Below are 16,810 nucleotides of genomic sequence, written 5' to 3'. Positions count from 1 at the left end.
CAGGGGCACCCAGCACCCCCACCCAGCTCTGTTCAAGCTCTTGAAGTTCCCGACCACAATCACTCCCTCCCCATTCCTAGGATCTCTGGTCTGTAAAAACAAAAGCGGGGCGGGGGAGGGGGTGTTGGAGCAATAGCACAGCAGAGCAGGGCATTTGCCTGTCACCTGGCTGACCAGGGTTCCATTCCCAGCATCCCATTTGGTCCCCTGAGCACCGCCAGGAGTGATTCCTGAGTGCAAAGCCAGGAGTGACCCTTGTGCATCACTGGGTGTGACCCATAAAGAAAAAAAGAAAAAAACAAAACATAAGCAGACCTCGCCCAAATGGCATCTTGTGGGCACCTAGGAAAGATAAAAGGTTCCCTCTAGGGGCCGGAGCGATAGCACAGCGGGTAGGGCGTTTGCCTTGCATGCGGCCGACCCGGGTTCGATCCCCGGCATCCCATATGGTCCCCCAAGCACTGCCAGGAGCAATTCCTGAGTGCAAAGCCAGGAGTAATCCCTGAGCATCGCTGGGTGTGACCCAAAAAGGAAAAAAAAAAAAGTTCCCTCTAAACTGAGCCAGACAGGCCACTCTCAGGGTCTGTGCCGCGTCCTGCTGACCAATGCATGCCCATGACCAATGCATGCCCATGACCAATGCATGCCCACTGACCAATGTATGCCCACTGACCAATGCATGCCCGCTGACCAATGCATGCCCGCTGACCAATGCATGCGCTGGTAAGCCAGGACTTGGCTCCGCTTGAAACATCTTGTACTTTGATGTTTTTTTTTTTCTCTCGGTTTTTGGGCTACCCACCCAGCAGTGCTCAGGGGTTCCCCCTGGCACTGTGCTCAGGAATGACTCCTGGTGGTGCTCAGGGGACCGTATGGGATGCCAGGAAGACAAGCATCCAACCCTGGCCAGTTGTGTGCAAAGCAAGCATCCTGCCTATTGGTGCCTGCTTGTTCTGTTTTTAACCCAGTCCAGGTTCAGAGGAATCACTAATACTCCAAAACATGTGAAATTAGGCTAAAAACGCAGCTCAACAGGCTGAGCACATGTGAGAGACCCAGGCTCTACCCCCAGGACCACAGGGTCCCTCGAACACTGAGCCAGGAGTGGTCCCTGAGCATCATAGGTGTGTCCCGCCCGCCATTCCTCCCCGTGAATGTAGACAGGCCCATATTAAACGGCCTGCTTTCGCAACATTAACCAAAATGCTTTCACATACACCTCCTTTCTGCTGGACTTTTTGTTACTTGTCTTCAGGGGGCTGCCTGCAACCCCACCTGCCTGCAACCCCACCCAGAAGGGAATAGTTTCATGCACCGCCCCCCACCCCCACCTGCCCCTCTGTCCTCCTCCCTTTTCTCTTCCCTCTGAAGTTCAAGCCCTTGGTCTTTCTCAAATGCTGCTGCTGAAACCACTCCAACAGAAGCATCCAGGGTACAGTGGTTAGATTTGGCAAATAAAAATAGAGGAGGGGGCTGGAGGAAGAGTGAAGGGGGTCGACCAGTGTTGGATCCCCGGCATCACATAGGGTCCCCTGAGCTCCGGCAAGCGTGATTCCTGAGCACAGAGCCAGGAGTAAACCCTGAGCACAACCCAGTGGGACTTCACTCCAAAAAATAAAAATAAAATAAAATAGTACTTAGATCACTGGCTGGCCAGGATTGGGAACCAGCACACAGAAGAGGAAGGATTCCTCCCCCCCACCCCCCATACACACTACTCCCTTTGTTTTAGGGATGGGGAGGGGACATACCCTGCGGTGCTCAGGGATCACTCCGGGCAGTCTAGGGGGACCTTATGGGGTGCTGGGAACCCACGACCGCAGATACTCCTGGGACTTGTCATGGGGTGAGGGGGACCCTCTTCGGGTTTGGCTTCCTTCTCCGGCTACTCTGCCTTCGCTTTCTGATTGATTGGTTGATTTTTTGAGTTCTCAGAATCTCAAGAGATCTGAACAAACCTTTTTCTGCAGGGCGGCGCCGCGGCAGAGCGCCGGAAGGGGAAATGCCTGGAGCCAGGCCCAGGGACAGGGAAGCGTCCGGCCGGGCTCTGGGCTCCCCCTGACGTTCCCGCCTGCAGCCCTCGGGATTGCAGCGGCCGGGAACTTTCTCGCCGGGACCCCCTTTCACCTCCTAAAGGCTAGAGAAAGCGGGGAGGGCGGGCTTCGGGCGTGGCCAATGGGGGAGCCGAGAACACGAGCCACAGCCAATCCCATGGTGGGGGCGTGGCTTGAAAACTTGAAAGCGACCCGACTGGACCAATCGCGGTTGCGAGGCCGGGAGTTGGACCAATCCCAAGGCGGGAAGCCCAGCGGCGGCTTTACCTGCGTCCAGGTGCGCTTCGACGAGTGCGGGATGGAGCCGGGGCCGGCGGTCTCGGGGGAAGCGGCCGGGGCCGAGCTGCCCATGGAACCCTCGGCGGGCCCGGCGCCGGGGCCGCCGCAGGGCCGCGCGGAGGAGCAGCCGCCCGAGGGGAGCCCGAGGCCGGCCCGGGCCGTGCAGGACGCGGCGGGCGCGGGCGGGAAGAAGCTGCCCTCGCCGCGGCCCGCGCCGCTGCGGCTGCCCAGCCTGGGCTACGGCGCCTTCCGCCGCCTGGGAGGCCCCGGGCCCGACGCGCCGGGCCCCGGCGCGGCCGAGCTGTCCCGGGACGGCGAGGCGCCGGCGGCCGAGCCGGGAGCCGGGCCCTGGGCGCCCGTGGAGCTGCAGGTGGACGTGCGCGTGACGCCGGTGGGCGCCGCGGGGGGCAGCCTGGCGCCCTCGCCCGCGCCCTCCCGGCGCTTCCTCACCGTGCCGGTGCCCGAGTCGCCCGGCTTCTCCCGCCGCAGCTGCCCCGCGTCCCCGCTGCTGTCCCCCACCGCGTCCCCGGGCGGCACGTGGGGCCGCGGGTTCTCGCCGATCGCGGGCCGGGCGGAGCGCGGCGACGACGCGGACGGCTGGGCCAGCCCCGCCGCGGGCCGCACGGACTCGCCCGCGTGGCGCTGCCGCTGCAAGGAGCTGGGGCTGGAGAAGGACGATTCGCACCTGCCGCTGCGCGCCGAGACCGACGACCTGAAGCTGCCCAGGGCCATAAAGCTCATAGGTACGTGCGCTCGCGGGCCCCGAGCCCGCGCCGTCGGGAGAAGCCGCGCGCACCCCCAATCCACGCCCTCCCTCCCCCCCGCAGCTTGGGCAGCAGAAGACCTTGGGGTCCCAGCCAGCCGGCCCGATGCCCATACCCCCCAACTGGCCTCCCCGGTTTGCAGTCGGTAACGTGTTCGTTCACTAAGTGGCAATTCAGATTGCGATGTAACTTCAAAAAAATGAAGTCACCGTTCTCGCATCCCAAACCCAAGAATTTTCTCGAGTTTCCCTCTCCGTGAGGGGCAGTTTGAGAACAGGTGGAAGAAAAGAGGGGTCCGGGATGGGCGTGACTGCCCACGTGAGCCCGTGGGTTTGGCCCCTGGGCCCACCTCTGGCAACCCTCCCCACTTCCTTTCACTTGCTGAGAAACTTTGGGTCCTAAATGCTCCATCATATAGTAGCTGCTTTCTTGAAGCTAGAGACCAACCTGTGCTGTGTGTGTGTGTGTGTGTGTGTGTGTGTGTGTGTGTGTGTGTGTGTTTGGGGGAGGGCATTGCCAGAGGAGGGTTGCAAGGAAGGAGAAAAGCTGTAAGCAATCCCGGACTAGGAAGCCGGAGGGAGTGGTTGGTGAACTTCGGGGCATGGGAAAGTTTCCTGGAGCTAAGCCTGGAAAGGTGAGGAGGAGGGAGCCTGGGGAACAGCCTGCCAGTGAGGTGGGCCCCGGGTCTGAGGGCCTCCTGCCAGGGATGCTTTGGCACGGTGGGGTTCACGCTGGGTGGCTCAGGGCCTTTGCAGGCTTGCGGAGAGCACGTGGGGCTTCTGCAGGAAACAGAATAAGTGTGACTGATGGTGCTGTGACAAGTCGCCACTAGCCCAGAAGCAGCAGATGACTCCTTTCACTTGCACTGCGTTTCTTGGAAATCTGAAGGGGGGCGGGAGGGGCGCTTCCTCCGAAGTGCATGTTCCCCCAAATCGAGTTGACTTTAAGCTCTACAAATCCTGGCCGTGGGATCTGAGGAGAAAGCAGCCGATGGGATGCCAATGGAGAAGATAAACTGGGATGGATGCGCGCGCCAAGGGCGGCACCCTTGGTGGCCAGCCAAGATTGAGAAGGGAACAGGGTGTGGGCCGGAGAGTAGCGCCGGAAGGGAAGCGAGGAGGAGGGGCCGGCCCCGGGGACTTGACTGTGTGTCCCTCCCCGCTCCTGTGGCGGGAAGGAAAACTCCTGCGGAACTGGGGGGTTTGAGGGAGAGCCGGAGGGGCTGGAGGTGAGACTGGGAGGAGGCTTGAGTCGCGGGATGCTCTGGTTTTCCAGAAGAATGCATTTGTGACTGCTGTGACCAAGGCCAGGGGAAGGGCGGGCGGGGCTTCCCCCTGGTCAGCGCCCCAGGGAAAGGGTGTGAGACTTAACCTGCTCCGTTGGAGCCTCCCCTTTCTCAAAGGTCTGAGCTGAATTTAGTTCAGCTACAATAGGTTTGCCAGCTGACCGCGTTCTTCTCCCGGCTTTTGAGCGCTATTATTTCAAGACTCTTCATTTCCATAGCCCTCTTGTTGCAAGCATTTAAACCATCCCTCTCACCTTCTTTCGGAGCCACACCCGGTCATTCTCAGGGCCACTCTGGACGTGCTCAGGGAACCAGGCCACGCCAAGGACCCAACCCGGAGCCAAAGCCTGCATGCCTGCTCTGGGGCTATCTCAAGCGCGTGACGCATTTGTTTTGTTTGGGGGCCACACCCGGCAGCCGTCTGGGTTTCAGTCCTAATCCCAGCTCTGTTCTCTGGGGCTGCTCCTGGAGGTGCCAGGGCCCAAGCTGACCGGCCCGTCTGCAGAGCTGCACTCGGCCCTTCAAGCTCTCGCCCGCCCCAGTGCAATGATTTTCCCACTGAAAAATAGAAATCCTTAGGGTTTTGTGTGCTTACAGTTAGGGGATCAGTTTGGGCATATTCGCCTCCCCAGAGAAGGCCTGTTCTGAGGCTGGAGCGATAGTGCAGTGGGTAGGGCCTTGCATGCAACTGACCGGGGTTCAATCCCCAGCACCCCATATGGTCCCTGCCAGAGGTGATGTCTGAGCACTGAGCCGGGAGTAAGCCCTGAGCACTGCCAGGTGTGGCTCCCAAGCAATAACCAAAAAAGAACATTTTTGGCATTTTAGCAACTCCCCCTAGTGGCTCAGCCACCAGCCTAGTGAGCCATGAATCCGGGCTCTGTCTCTGGACGTGGCTCGGGGCCGAGCCTGCTGTGTCGGGCTTTTCTGACTGGCAGAGGTGGCCGTGGCAGCGGCTGCTACACTCAGTGGCAACCCTCACAGTGGACAGATGATGTGTTTTTTTGTTTGTTTTTTTGCTTTTTCGGTCACACCCAGCAATGCACAGGGGTCACTCCTGGCTCATGCACTCAGGAATCACCCCTGGCGGTGCTCGGGGGACCATATGGGATGCTGGGATTTGAACCCGGGTCGGCCGCGTGCAAGGCAAACGCCCTACCCGCTGTGCTATCACTCCAGCCCCGGACAGATGGATGTTTATTGACCCGTTTTTCAGTTGATGGAAATCTGGTAAAATCCCTAAGATTTATTGTTACCCTTTTCCCGTCTTGAAGCAACTGGCTCTTTCGGTGTGGGGGGGTTGATATTTTGGGGTCACGTCTGGAACCGTGTGACTCCCAGCCCTGCTGTAGCCTTGCAACTGCCTCCTGCCCACACGTGTTCTCCTTCAAGCCGGCGCCACCTGGAGCGGTGGACCAAATGGCCGGGGCCTTGTGTGGAGAGTGGCTGACGCTCACTAATGGTTGCAGAGGGTGGGGCTCGGGCTTTGGGGGTGTCCCCGTGCTGATGACCTTGCTGACCTGTCCCCCAGGGCTGCCCATGTACCTGAAGTCTCTGCAGTGGGCCTTGGTGGTCATGGCCGTGCTCCTGGCGGTGTCGGCTGTGTCCATCGTCGCCTTGGCCTCCAGAGCAGGTATGTGTCCCGGCCGTCCCCTACCCTGCCCTGCCCACACCCTGCAGCAGAAGCCATCCCGGGTGGGGACAGCCGCTCTGCAAGCGCCCCTCTGCCCTCCGGGGCGAGCGTGTGGGGCCCCAAGGCTTCCGATTTGCACCTCCAGATTTGCATGTGAGGGTCAGAGCTATGGTCCCAGGGTTCAGGGACCTGGCCTGCGGTCCACCCGGGTTTGCTCCCTGGCTCCAGCTGCCTGCTGAGCACCCTGCTGGGAGTAGCCCCTGAGCACTGCTGGGTGGGAACCCGAAACACCTCGCGACACCCCGCGGCACCCCGCAGCCCCCATTTTTGTTGCACCCTGTCATTCTGTCTCATGGGTTGTGGGGACAGTGGGTGCTGAGATTAGACACCCCCTCACCGCCTGCACACGCTCAACCTTTGGCGCCCTCTGGTGGCAGTGCAGGGCCCTGCAGCGCTGTCCCACCCCTCCCTTCTGGGTCTGTGCTTGCAGGGGCGCGGTGCCGCGGGTGCCCTCAGGGCTGGATGTGGTCCGAGGAGCTCTGCATCTACCTCTCAGCCGAGCCGCAGGCCTGGGAGGCCAGCCAGGCCTTCTGCGTTGCCCACCATGCCAGCCTGCCCCTGCTAAGCCACACCCAGGTGAGTAGTGGGGGGGGGGAGGGAGGGAGTGTCCCTCAAAAAGCTGCCAGGGCCCAGAGAAGTACTCCTGGCTCTGCACTCGGGAATCACTCCTGGCAGTGCTTGGGGGACTGTATGGGATGCTGGGGATTGAACCCGGGTCGGCCGCATGCAAGACAAGCCCATTGTACTATCGCTTCACCTGCCCCTTACAATTGTAGTTTTGGGGGACACAGGTGCTTAGGGGCGTGTGTGGTGGCGATGCGTTCTGGGCCCCGCGGAGCCCATGCTCCCGCCCTCCATGCCCTCCCCGGCCTGGCAACCCCCCGTTTCTGGTCCCCACCCTGATGTCCGGCCCAGACCCAGCCGGGTGGTCGGGGAGAGTCGGGATCAGCGGAGCCAGTGCCCACAGCCTGTGTCCTGCTTCTCCCCTCAGGACCTGCTGACAAGGTTTCCGGTGACTGTGGATTCCTGGGTGGGGGCCCGGCGAGGCCCCCAGGGCTGGCACTGGCTCGATGGCGACCCTCTGCCACCCCAACTGTGAGTAGCACGGGTCCGGGCAGGGCTCCCTCCGTCCGTCTAGCCCCCAGCGCCGGGGAGGGGGGCTGCCTTCTTGCTCGCTGCTCCGGGCCCCTCGTGGTTTCCGGGTTCCGCCTCCCTCCTCCACAGCTGGGGACCCTGGGGTCTGCCTTTCCTTTACACCCGTCACCCCCCACTTCTCACCGGGTCGGGGAGGGCCAGTGCCTGCTACAGCTCAGGGTGCGGCTCAGTCCCCCCTCCCCTGGGGACTGCCCCCCCCCCCGTCATCCTGAGCCCCCCCCTTCTCCTCCAGACTCCCCGCGGAAGACGAGGCCCAGCTGCATCTCCAGTGCGGGGGCCTGCGGGCCGGGAGGCTCGTGGCCCTGGACTGTGGCTCGCCCCGAGCCTGGGTCTGCGTCAGAGGCACCAAGTGACAGGGGCACCCCAGGAGCCAGACACCTGGCCGTGGAAAGGCCCCCCCCCCGTGCAGCGCCCCACTCTCTGGCAGGGAGCTTGCTCCTTCACCTTCTGGGGTGCTGGGGGCATCTCCCAGAAGCAGCAGCAGTTGCCCGGGGTGACTGCTGCGTTCCAGGCTCTGGGTGTCGGCAGGATGAGGAGGCACAGAGCACCTGCCCCCACGCGCCTGGGGAGGCTGGGGACTGGCTTGACTGGAAGGCTCCGTGTGCAGTGCGGGGTGGGGGGCAGCACAAAGGGGGGCCAGGCAGGGCCTGTGGATTCTGCTGCATGGCCCTCGGGAATGGGGGGACCAGCCGTGCCCTCAGGCAGGCTGGGCTGGACGCCCCGAGTCACGGGGACCGCTGGCCTCTTCAAAGGGCCTGAGAGAGGGACAGAGGGCTGATGGAGCTAAGGGGGGTCTCGGTGTCCGTTTCCTTTTGGTGTAGTACTGGGGATGCTCGCTCGACCGCCACGTTCATCCTGGCATGAAAATCCCCCTCTAAGATGCTGGGGTGGAGAAATGGAGTCGGGGGTTGAAAGCACCAGCCTTGCAGGCAGCTGACCCTGGCTTGACCCCTGACACCGCCTGCACCCCCAAACACCTACAGGACGAGAACTGCAGGGAAACTGAAGAAATCTGTAGTCTGGGTTGAGGGGGGCTCAGAGGCTGAGCCCCAGGCCGGGGGGCCAGGCTTGATTCCAGCACGCATGGTTTGGGTATGGCCCCGAAGCTCCAAGGCGGTCCGGGACCAGAGTGGACACTGGCGGGAGGCCCGGGCCACGCCAGCCTCGCTCTGGCTTCGTCTGGATGCAGCTTCCGCGCAGACCCGGGGCATCTGTCACCCTCAATAAAGGAGGTCTGAGCAAAGGTGGCAGCTGTGGTCATTTGTGGTCTGGACTGGCTTCCAATCCTCTAGCCCCATCCTGATGCCCCCAAGCCCCTTTCCGTCCTCGGAGCCTCTGCAAAGCCATCAGTGAAACGGGCTGGGAAGGGTGGGCACCCAGTGTGCAGCCCTGGTCCGTGCCGACGGTTGTGGGTTCACCTCAGTGGTGGCTCCCGGTGCCCTGTAAACACACTTGCCCGGCCACTCCGGCCTGCTCAACTCGGGCTGAGCATCAGAAACGGGCTGGAAGTGGTTTCTGTGGGGGAAGCCTATTGAACGGGGAGGCGAGGCACCCCCTTTTGAGTTGGTTCCAACTTGCCACTTGGTCTCCGCTGAGGGGCAGAACCCGAAACCTACGTATCATTTTCTTTTTCCTTTTTGGGTCACTCCAGGCAATGCTCAGCCGTTACTCCTGGCTCTGCTTGAGGAACCCTATGGGATGCTGGGAACCGAACCCTGGTCGGCCGCAAGACGCCCTGCCCACTGTGCTATTGCTCCAGCCCCAAGTCTACGTGTCGAGAGGTGGTGGTGGTGGCTGGTGGTCAGAGGTCACCCCGGCCATGCGCAGGGGATCATGATGTGAGGGCTAAGACAGTTTGGACTGGAGCACTAATACAGCGTGGAGGGCATTTGCCTTGCACATAAGCTACCAGGGTTAGGGCCCCAGCACCCTATATGGTCCCCCTGAGCACGCCCTGAACACGCTCTGAGTGCAGCCCGAAGGCAAGCCTGGCACAGATGCACAATGGCTGTGCTTGGCACGCCAGGACCACGCAAGGTCGGGGATTTCACCTCAGGCTCCCACATGCTCTTCAGACATTTGAGCGACCCCCCCTGGCTCCAGACTGGTTTAAAACACGGTCTTTGGGCAAGTGATAGCACAATGGGGTGGGGGCCCCACTGGGTTCGACCGACATCCCTTATGGGGCCGTGAGCAATGCCTGAAGGAACTCTGAGTGTAGAGCTAGAGATAAGCCCTGAGCACCAGAGTGTGGCCTCCCCAAATCTGTTTCTGGTGCCTGAGGCAAACCTGGCTCTGAGCCAGGGGCTCCAACCCGCCCTCACTGACTGCGAGGAAGGTAAGGGTCACTACGTGGGACCACAAGGTGTGCTGGGGATGGAACCTGGGTTGGCGGCGGGCAAGGCAAGTGCCCCACCTGCTGTACCCTCCAGCCCTGTGGTTTTGGGGCCACACTTGGCAGTGCTCAGAGAGCATCTCTAGGGGCATGAATCAAGCTGGGATCAGCCACATGCCAGGCAAGTGCCTGACCCCCTGTACCATTTTGGGGGCCCGCCACAGACGGGCGCTGTGACTCCCAGCTTAAGGCAGGGCCAGACCTGCCAACCTCCTGATGGCCTCCCCCCAGCCAGGAGAAGCCCAGGAGGCACAGATGTGGGATGTCATTACTCTGCCCATTCTAGCTGGTCCCCAAAAAGGAACACAAGTCAAATTGGGACACAATACGTGTAAGGAAAAGGCTGATACCAAGGGTTTCTCAGGGAAGAAAATAAACCACCTCGCTCTTTGGAGACCAAAGAGACTTCAGAGGCCAGAGCGCGGCCAGCAGGTGCAGCCTGGCCATGCACGAGGCTGGCCCAGGACCCTGGTCACTCAGTTCCAAGCAATGACGCCGGTGACAGTGGGGAGAGCTTCCCTGGGGCGGCTCCATCGTCTGAGTCAGACCACCTTGTCAACCAACTTTTACAGAGGTTTGAAGTGCAGAACGAGTCACCACACCCAACAATGGAAGTGCTTCAATGTTAACTCTTGGCTCTAGTTCAAAGGGCTAATACTGAAAGGTACCCTGGAACAGTTTGTAAAAATCCTTTTTAGCCCCTGGTTTGGGGGTCACGTGCAGTAGTGCTCAGAGTACCAATCTGGGTCTCTGCTTGCAGTCGGGTGAGTTAGCTCCCCAGTCCCCAAATACTTTCAACATGGCACTTGGTTTTACTGGGGGGCTTGACTTGTTTTTGGGTCAGGCCAAGAGTCTTTTTTTTTCTTTTGCTTTTTTGGGTAACACCCGGTGATGCACAGGGGTTACTCCTGGCTCTGCACTCAGGAATTACTCCTGGCAGTGCTCAGGGGACCATATGGGATGCTGGGAATCGAACCTGGGTCGGCCACGTGCAAGGCAAATGCCCTACCTGCTGTGCTATTGCTCCAGCCCCTAGGCCAAGAGTCTTACCCACTGAACTCTGGCCCATTTGCGGGGGGTGGGTGGTGAGTGGGTGGGAACCTGGAAAAAGTAAAAGTAAACTCCAATTTTTCAAGTGTGTGGGAGATGGTCAAGTCAACGTTGAGAAAGACGGCTGATGGGTGCAGAGTTCCTACCTGCATACGGCCAGCCTGGCTTTGATCCTGGGCATTCCATAGGGTCTCCAAGTCCACCCAGAAGGATCCTTGAGCACAGAGACAGGAGTAAGCCCTGAGCACTGCTGGGTGTATGGGTGTACCTCCCTGACCGCCCCCCCCTGCAAAGATTTGAAAAAAAATGGAGGGCTGGGCTGGGCTTAGTGACTTGCAAACTGCCTCATATCCAAGGCCAGGGAGTAACCCACGGCACCACAGAACGAACGGGTTCTGTTTCAATTTATGTGAGTTGAAGAGTCAGCAAAGATATGTATATATGTATATATATACATATGTATATATATGTATGTATATATATTTTGGGGGGAGAGGGAGGGCGCTTGGTGTATGATGGCAGATGAAAAGGTGGTCTTACTGGAACACTTAGCATGATGTCTGCCGATGAAGATTTTTTTTGCAAACATGTGACTAAACTTATTGGCACCAAATAACCAAGTACCCAAATTTGTACATAAAGCCAATTCAATATAATTCCCAAGCCAACAGCACCGTAAAAGTATGTAAGGAACAGAACTGCTGTAAAACAATTTCAAGTTTTTATCTGATGAGGGAACTGCTCAATGTCCAGTGCTGCATTGGAGACGGGTGAGGGACCATGCAGCGTCTGGGACTGAACTGGGCTCGGTGGCACCCAATACAAAGGCCCCCTCTCCCTGGAAAGGGTTTCGTGGTGGGGCCACACATTATTCAAGGGCTGTGCAGATCCTGGGAGGGAAAGAACAGGAATCTCCTCAGGCTGTTCCTTAACTGAACCGCCTACACATCTACCGAAGCTAATTGGAGACTGACGCAATCAGGCAGAGAACAAAATAGATTCCAATGATACGTGCGATGCTGACAACGCTTTCCAAACACATTCTGGAGTTTGGTGTCTAACTCGACACATCGCTAACCCAAGAAGTCACATCTGAGAGTGCCAGGAACATCTTCAGTGTCACCTTTCAAGTCTCTCTGCTCTCATTGGGCCAAACACCAACGCTCATCAGAACACGAGGAGCGAAGTGAGGAGGTAACAAGGCTGTTTCATTCTGGGAAGGGGGGGTCTGGGTCACCCGGGTGATACTCCTGGCTCTGTGCTCACTTCCTGGTGTTTGGGAGACCGTATGCGTACCAGGGGTGCAAGTGGCTCTCAAGGCGAGTGCTTTAACCTGTGCGCTCTCCAACAGCTGGACACGCTGCTTCTGCAGCTCAGGCCAGACACACCGACCCAGCTAGGGAGGCAGGCTGGCAGCAAGTGTCCCTTTAACCCTTCAGCCGAACGATATTTAGAAGGGCCTTTCTCAACCAGAAGCCATGTGGACCCCTGTGGGTCCCCAGGATATTCCAAGGGGCCAACCAGTAGGACTAGGGTGGGGGCCCGGAGCCACAGGAAGGAAACAATGGGCTGGGGCCACCGTTGGAGACGTTGAGAAACTGGCCGGCAAGGCCGTTCCTTTCTCTCCCCGCCCGCACTTTCCTGCAGCAGTGACGGTCACCCAGAGGGGCAAAGAGAGTTCCTGAGATGGGGTTTCATATTCATAATCGGGCCATACTCCGCGGTACTCGGGGAAATGCCTTAACCCCTGTCCTCTCTCTCCTGCCCTCGGAAAAATTCTTAATCATAACACTTTTGTAACTTAATGTATTTTTCTCAAATTCTCTAGAATTACAGTAACGCCTGTCTGTCTTCCACAGTGGTACCAAGTCTTCAACACAGAAATCATTAGTCTCCGGGGTGTTTGTACTGTGTTTTTATTTCAGTTTACTGGATGAGGAGAAAAAAACAAAGTAGCAACAAAACAACAACAAATGAAACCCACCCCCTCTCCTGCAGGCCAGGCTCTGTCAGTGGGGCCCAGAGTGGCAGCAGGCCTCGGGCAGCAGTTTCTTCCAGAACGTTCCTCGGCGCTCTCTTCCTGTGCCTTGCACATAGTAAGGCACTCGTGTAGACCACAGGGAGGAGTGGCCGCCGCTGACCCTACCCACAGCTTACTGGACAGGCCAGAGCTTAATGATGGGGCACTGATTGTTTCTTTCATTTTATTATTATTATTTTACAGTAAGGTTGTAGCTTTTATTTTCCATACACACACAGAAATGAGAAGTGCTTATGAAAGAGTCCCCGCCCCCACCCCTTTCAAAACATCCTGAATGTAGCAATTCAAAAGAACAGAAGGATCAAGACATGTTTGATTTCAAAATTTCAATTAAAAAAGCAAAGTATGTAATGTAACAGCTCTTGAGCTCCCAAATCTAAATAGGCACCTTTAAACAAACAGAAAAAAAAAAAAAAAAAAAACAACTCCCAATACTTGAAATTTCTCCAGTACACATTCCAGTATAAATGCTCTGAACTGCAACCAGCTAATAATTAATGGGTATAGAACCTTAAAACAGAAAAGTCTATTGCTTCCCTGCCCCTGTCTCTTACTAATGAGAGAGGTGAAGTCTTAGGGATACAGAAGTCAGAGGAAGAAGAATCAAGAAGAAAAATTCCCGAAGCTGCAGCTGTGTAGAACTAGTAAGGAAGACAGCTTTTTACAGGTGTTCCAAAGTCCCCAAAGCAAGTCACACAATTTGTTCACTATCACTCCTACTAGTAAAGAGACTAAAGACTCGGTGTCCGTGTGGAGAAAACTGCCCCCTCAGGCTGTCTGACAGGGTCACCAGGACTAGGGCTGTTGTCTGAGGGTTTGGGTCAGAAGCAGCGGGACACTGCTCGGCTACCCTAGCTGGCTCGGTGTCTGGGACTGAACAAGAGTGTGACCCCCTCAGGAGCTTAAGGACGAGGCAGACACACAGCTAATCATATCTCCCCCGCTTCGCGCTCTTCTGAGCTCCGCCTGTCTTCTGCTCTGCCATTAGCGCTCTCATAGGACCGCTTCTGATCTTTCCGATCTCGGTCCCGAGGTGATCTGGCTCTGGAACGCCTGTCTCTGTCACGTGATGCTAAGTCTTGGTCTCTGAATCTTTCTTTTGAGGATCTGAAAAATATTAATTTGAGGAGCAAAATGTGTTGGGAAACCCAAAACCCAAAAGAAAGAACTGGATAAATATTAAGGTACTGGTAGCGAAGATAGACAGACACATCCAAGGACGGGAGAGGCAGCTTGCCGACAGGAGTTAGGCCTCGAATCAGGGAGACGCAGGCGGGCCACAGGGTGGCCATACGCGGCCGCTGAAACGCTGCCCCACAGGGCAGCCTCGTGTCTCAGCAATTTTAAAGCTTTCCCAATTCATAGCACGTGTATTTAATACAAAAATAATATCTAGACAACGCCTTTAAAAAGTGAGAAGGTATCACCAAATATTAAAAAAATATATGATGTGGGTTCCAAATTGGTTAAAAACCAATGGACAGACACTAAAATATTTTCTGTGCTGCAGGTCACATACAATCTCTATGGTACATTCTTCTCTTCTTTTCCATCAACCCTGTAACAATTTCACCCACAGCTCCTGGCCACGCAAGAAGGCCCCGAGCAAATCCCGCCCTCGGGCAAGTGCCGCCAACACTCGCCTTAGGTAAGAGAACTGCTGTACTGATATGGCTTTCAATGACCATTTATTGGAAAACTCAGCTAGACTCTTCCTGAGTTCATTTAACAGGGGGAAAAAGAAATACAGACAGATGATCACAGGATAATCTTGATTACCGTAATATTCCTTAATATCACCCTTCTTTTCCTGACTTCCACGAGAAAGGTTCAAGTGACAGAACTGACCAGAGATTCAAGCGAAAGAAAAAACAAAGGATGTCAAGGGATGGGTCAGCAGGAACAGCGTCTCCTACACTTTCAACACCCAGGACAAGGCCATAGCATGTATGAATCGTACCAATTCGGTTCTTTACAGGTCTGCAGAACTTTCATGAACCTCATGTAAATCGTGTTCAGATTTGGGGGATGGCCTGAGGCATTGCCGACCACTAATCTGAATTAACACCCAACTTCTGATAGAAAAACACGACTGGACTCAGGTACAGAAATATAATTTAAGAGAATTAAACAAAAAAAAAATGGCTGACATTGTTAATTTTCTGGGTGTCAACTTTTATTATTTTGGGGGTGGTCACAACCAGCAGTGCTCAGGGTTTGCGCCTGACTCTGTGGCTCCAAGGTCACTCCAGATTGTGCTTGGGGATCCATCTGGGGCACCAGGAGTGAACCTGGGTCGGCTGTAAGGCAAGTGCCCTATCCGATGTACTTGTTCTATCATTTCTCAAAAACGTGGGGAAAAACAATCCCATGGTGCACTTGGTCACACGGATCCAGACGCATGTCTAGTGGTTGGCAGGAATTAGGGAAACAGCTAAGAGAAGACCTGACTAAGGTTTGACTATAATCCATACACGACCTGTCTGTTCACTATCTGACTCGGATTATCGATGATTCTCAAAGTGGGTGCTCTGAGCAGAGGAGAAAATACACAGAATAACGAAAGTACTTGGCTAAAACCACAGAATGCATGGAGTTGGCACTGAAGTCTGATGACATGTATCTGAACAGAGCAAGCAGTAGAAAAACACAAATGATGCTCATTGACCAAGGACAATGGCGAAGAGAAAGTCATGGAAAGAAAAGACTTATACCTAAAACAAACACTTCAACTAGGGCAGACCATTTCATTGTTTCATTTTTTCCTGTGCAGGGGTCATACCCAGGGCTTCCACTCCACCCGAACCCTGGTCACCTGGAAAAGTGAGGGTTTTTTTTTTTTTTTTTTGCATTTTTTAGGTCACACCTGGCGATGCACAGGAGTTACTCCTGGCTCTGCTCAGAGGACCATATGGGATGCTGGGAATTGAACCCGGGTCGGCCGCGTGCAAGCAAAAATACCCTACCCACTGTGCTATTGCTCCAGCCCCCTGGAAAAGTGAGTTTTAACTAAGAGCTTTCCCCTTAAAATTTAAACTCAGCATGTAAGCAAAGAGCTTGAGATTATGTGTACTGACACAGACTTTTAACAGCAAACTCTGCTAATTTTTGTTTCAAATACTGAATGTTGCTTAAGGAGGAATAATCTGAGTTTTAGTAGAGGGCGTCCTCTTAAGCAAACCAAACCTTTTTGATTTACAAAAATAATCCTCTTTATGAAGATGCTGTAGACCGGGGCCGGGGGCCTCGGAGATCAGGGGACAGCGCGACACCAGCCCATACACTGGGAAGGACAGGGATAAGGAAAGTCTCCAGCCCTGCCCTTCTACTCCTGCCCCTCAAAACCATGAAGAGCTCAGAGAAAATGTGAACCACGATGGGTGGGGAGCGACAAAGAAAATGTCTGGAACCAACCAGCAAGAGGACTCTCCCGAGTGCCCACGCGGGAGGATTCTCTCGGTGCCTATTTCCTGAGCACCTGCTGCACCCATGGGAGGCCAAGCGGCCCGGGCCAATCCGCCCCTCACACCCCTCTCCTCACCCGCCGTCGGTCCCTAGGAGACTTGCCATTCGACAGATCTTTTTGCTACCAGAGTTGATCCCTTCAAATATACACTGACTTTAATTCAAATTCATCTAGTACCAGAAACCATTTTTCATTATTCTGGTGTTTCCCCATCTAAACACCTATATTTATTATATACATTTTCACACTTTATAAAGTGTGATCTAAGTTTGATTATTGTAAAAGATGTCACGATGTAAATAAAGTAACTTTTTTTAATTGGGCTATTATAGTAGAAAGAATACAATTTCATTAAGAGTAAAATTTAAGTGTTCTAATAAAGAAAAAAGGGTGATTTGTTAACTGAGGGTAGGAATTCTTTCACAACGTCCATGTGAAATCATCACAATGTACACTTTAAACATCTTACAATTTTATTTTTCAACTATGCCTCAATAAAGCTGGGGGTGGACAACGACAACAAAAAATGGCTTGAACTGGGCAAGAATATAATAAATTAAAAAATATGCCGAGAGCCTATTAACCTACTCCGCTTGTGAGTGGTCTTAGAAAATGGCTAAATTGGGGA

General features: G+C 55.6%; 2 protein-coding genes across 11 annotated transcripts in view; one reads left to right on the top strand and one right to left on the bottom strand.

The window, feature by feature from the left end:
• The first annotated feature begins 2,211 nt into the window (after positions 1-2,211).
• On the top strand, positions 2,212-8,467 carry KLRG2 (killer cell lectin like receptor G2). Its single transcript, XM_055129449.1, has 5 exons — positions 2,212-3,076; positions 5,914-6,015; positions 6,506-6,651; positions 7,067-7,170; positions 7,463-8,467. The coding sequence occupies exons 1-5, from the start codon at positions 2,212-2,214 to the stop codon at positions 7,581-7,583; spliced, it is 1,338 nt and encodes a 445-aa protein (XP_054985424.1). The 3' UTR covers positions 7,584-8,467.
• Positions 8,468-12,573: 4,106 nt separating this feature from the next.
• LUC7L2 (LUC7 like 2, pre-mRNA splicing factor) overlaps positions 12,574-16,810 on the bottom strand; it is a 59,042-nt gene continuing 54,805 nt past the window's right edge. For all 10 annotated transcript variants that reach the window (XM_055124164.1, XM_004608225.2, XM_055124168.1 and 7 more), the window contains one exon: positions 12,574-13,823. In XM_055124164.1, coding sequence (XP_054980139.1) covers positions 13,646-13,823 — 178 coding nt within the window. In that variant the 3' untranslated portion in view covers positions 12,574-13,645. The remainder of the gene's footprint in view (positions 13,824-16,810) is intronic.

Source organism: Sorex araneus, chromosome 1 (assembly GCF_027595985.1).
Source record: "Sorex araneus isolate mSorAra2 chromosome 1, mSorAra2.pri, whole genome shotgun sequence".
Taxonomy (NCBI): Eukaryota; Metazoa; Chordata; class Mammalia; order Eulipotyphla; family Soricidae; genus Sorex; species Sorex araneus.
Note: the sequence above shows the minus strand (reverse complement) of the source record. Positions and strands in the feature narration are given on the sequence as shown.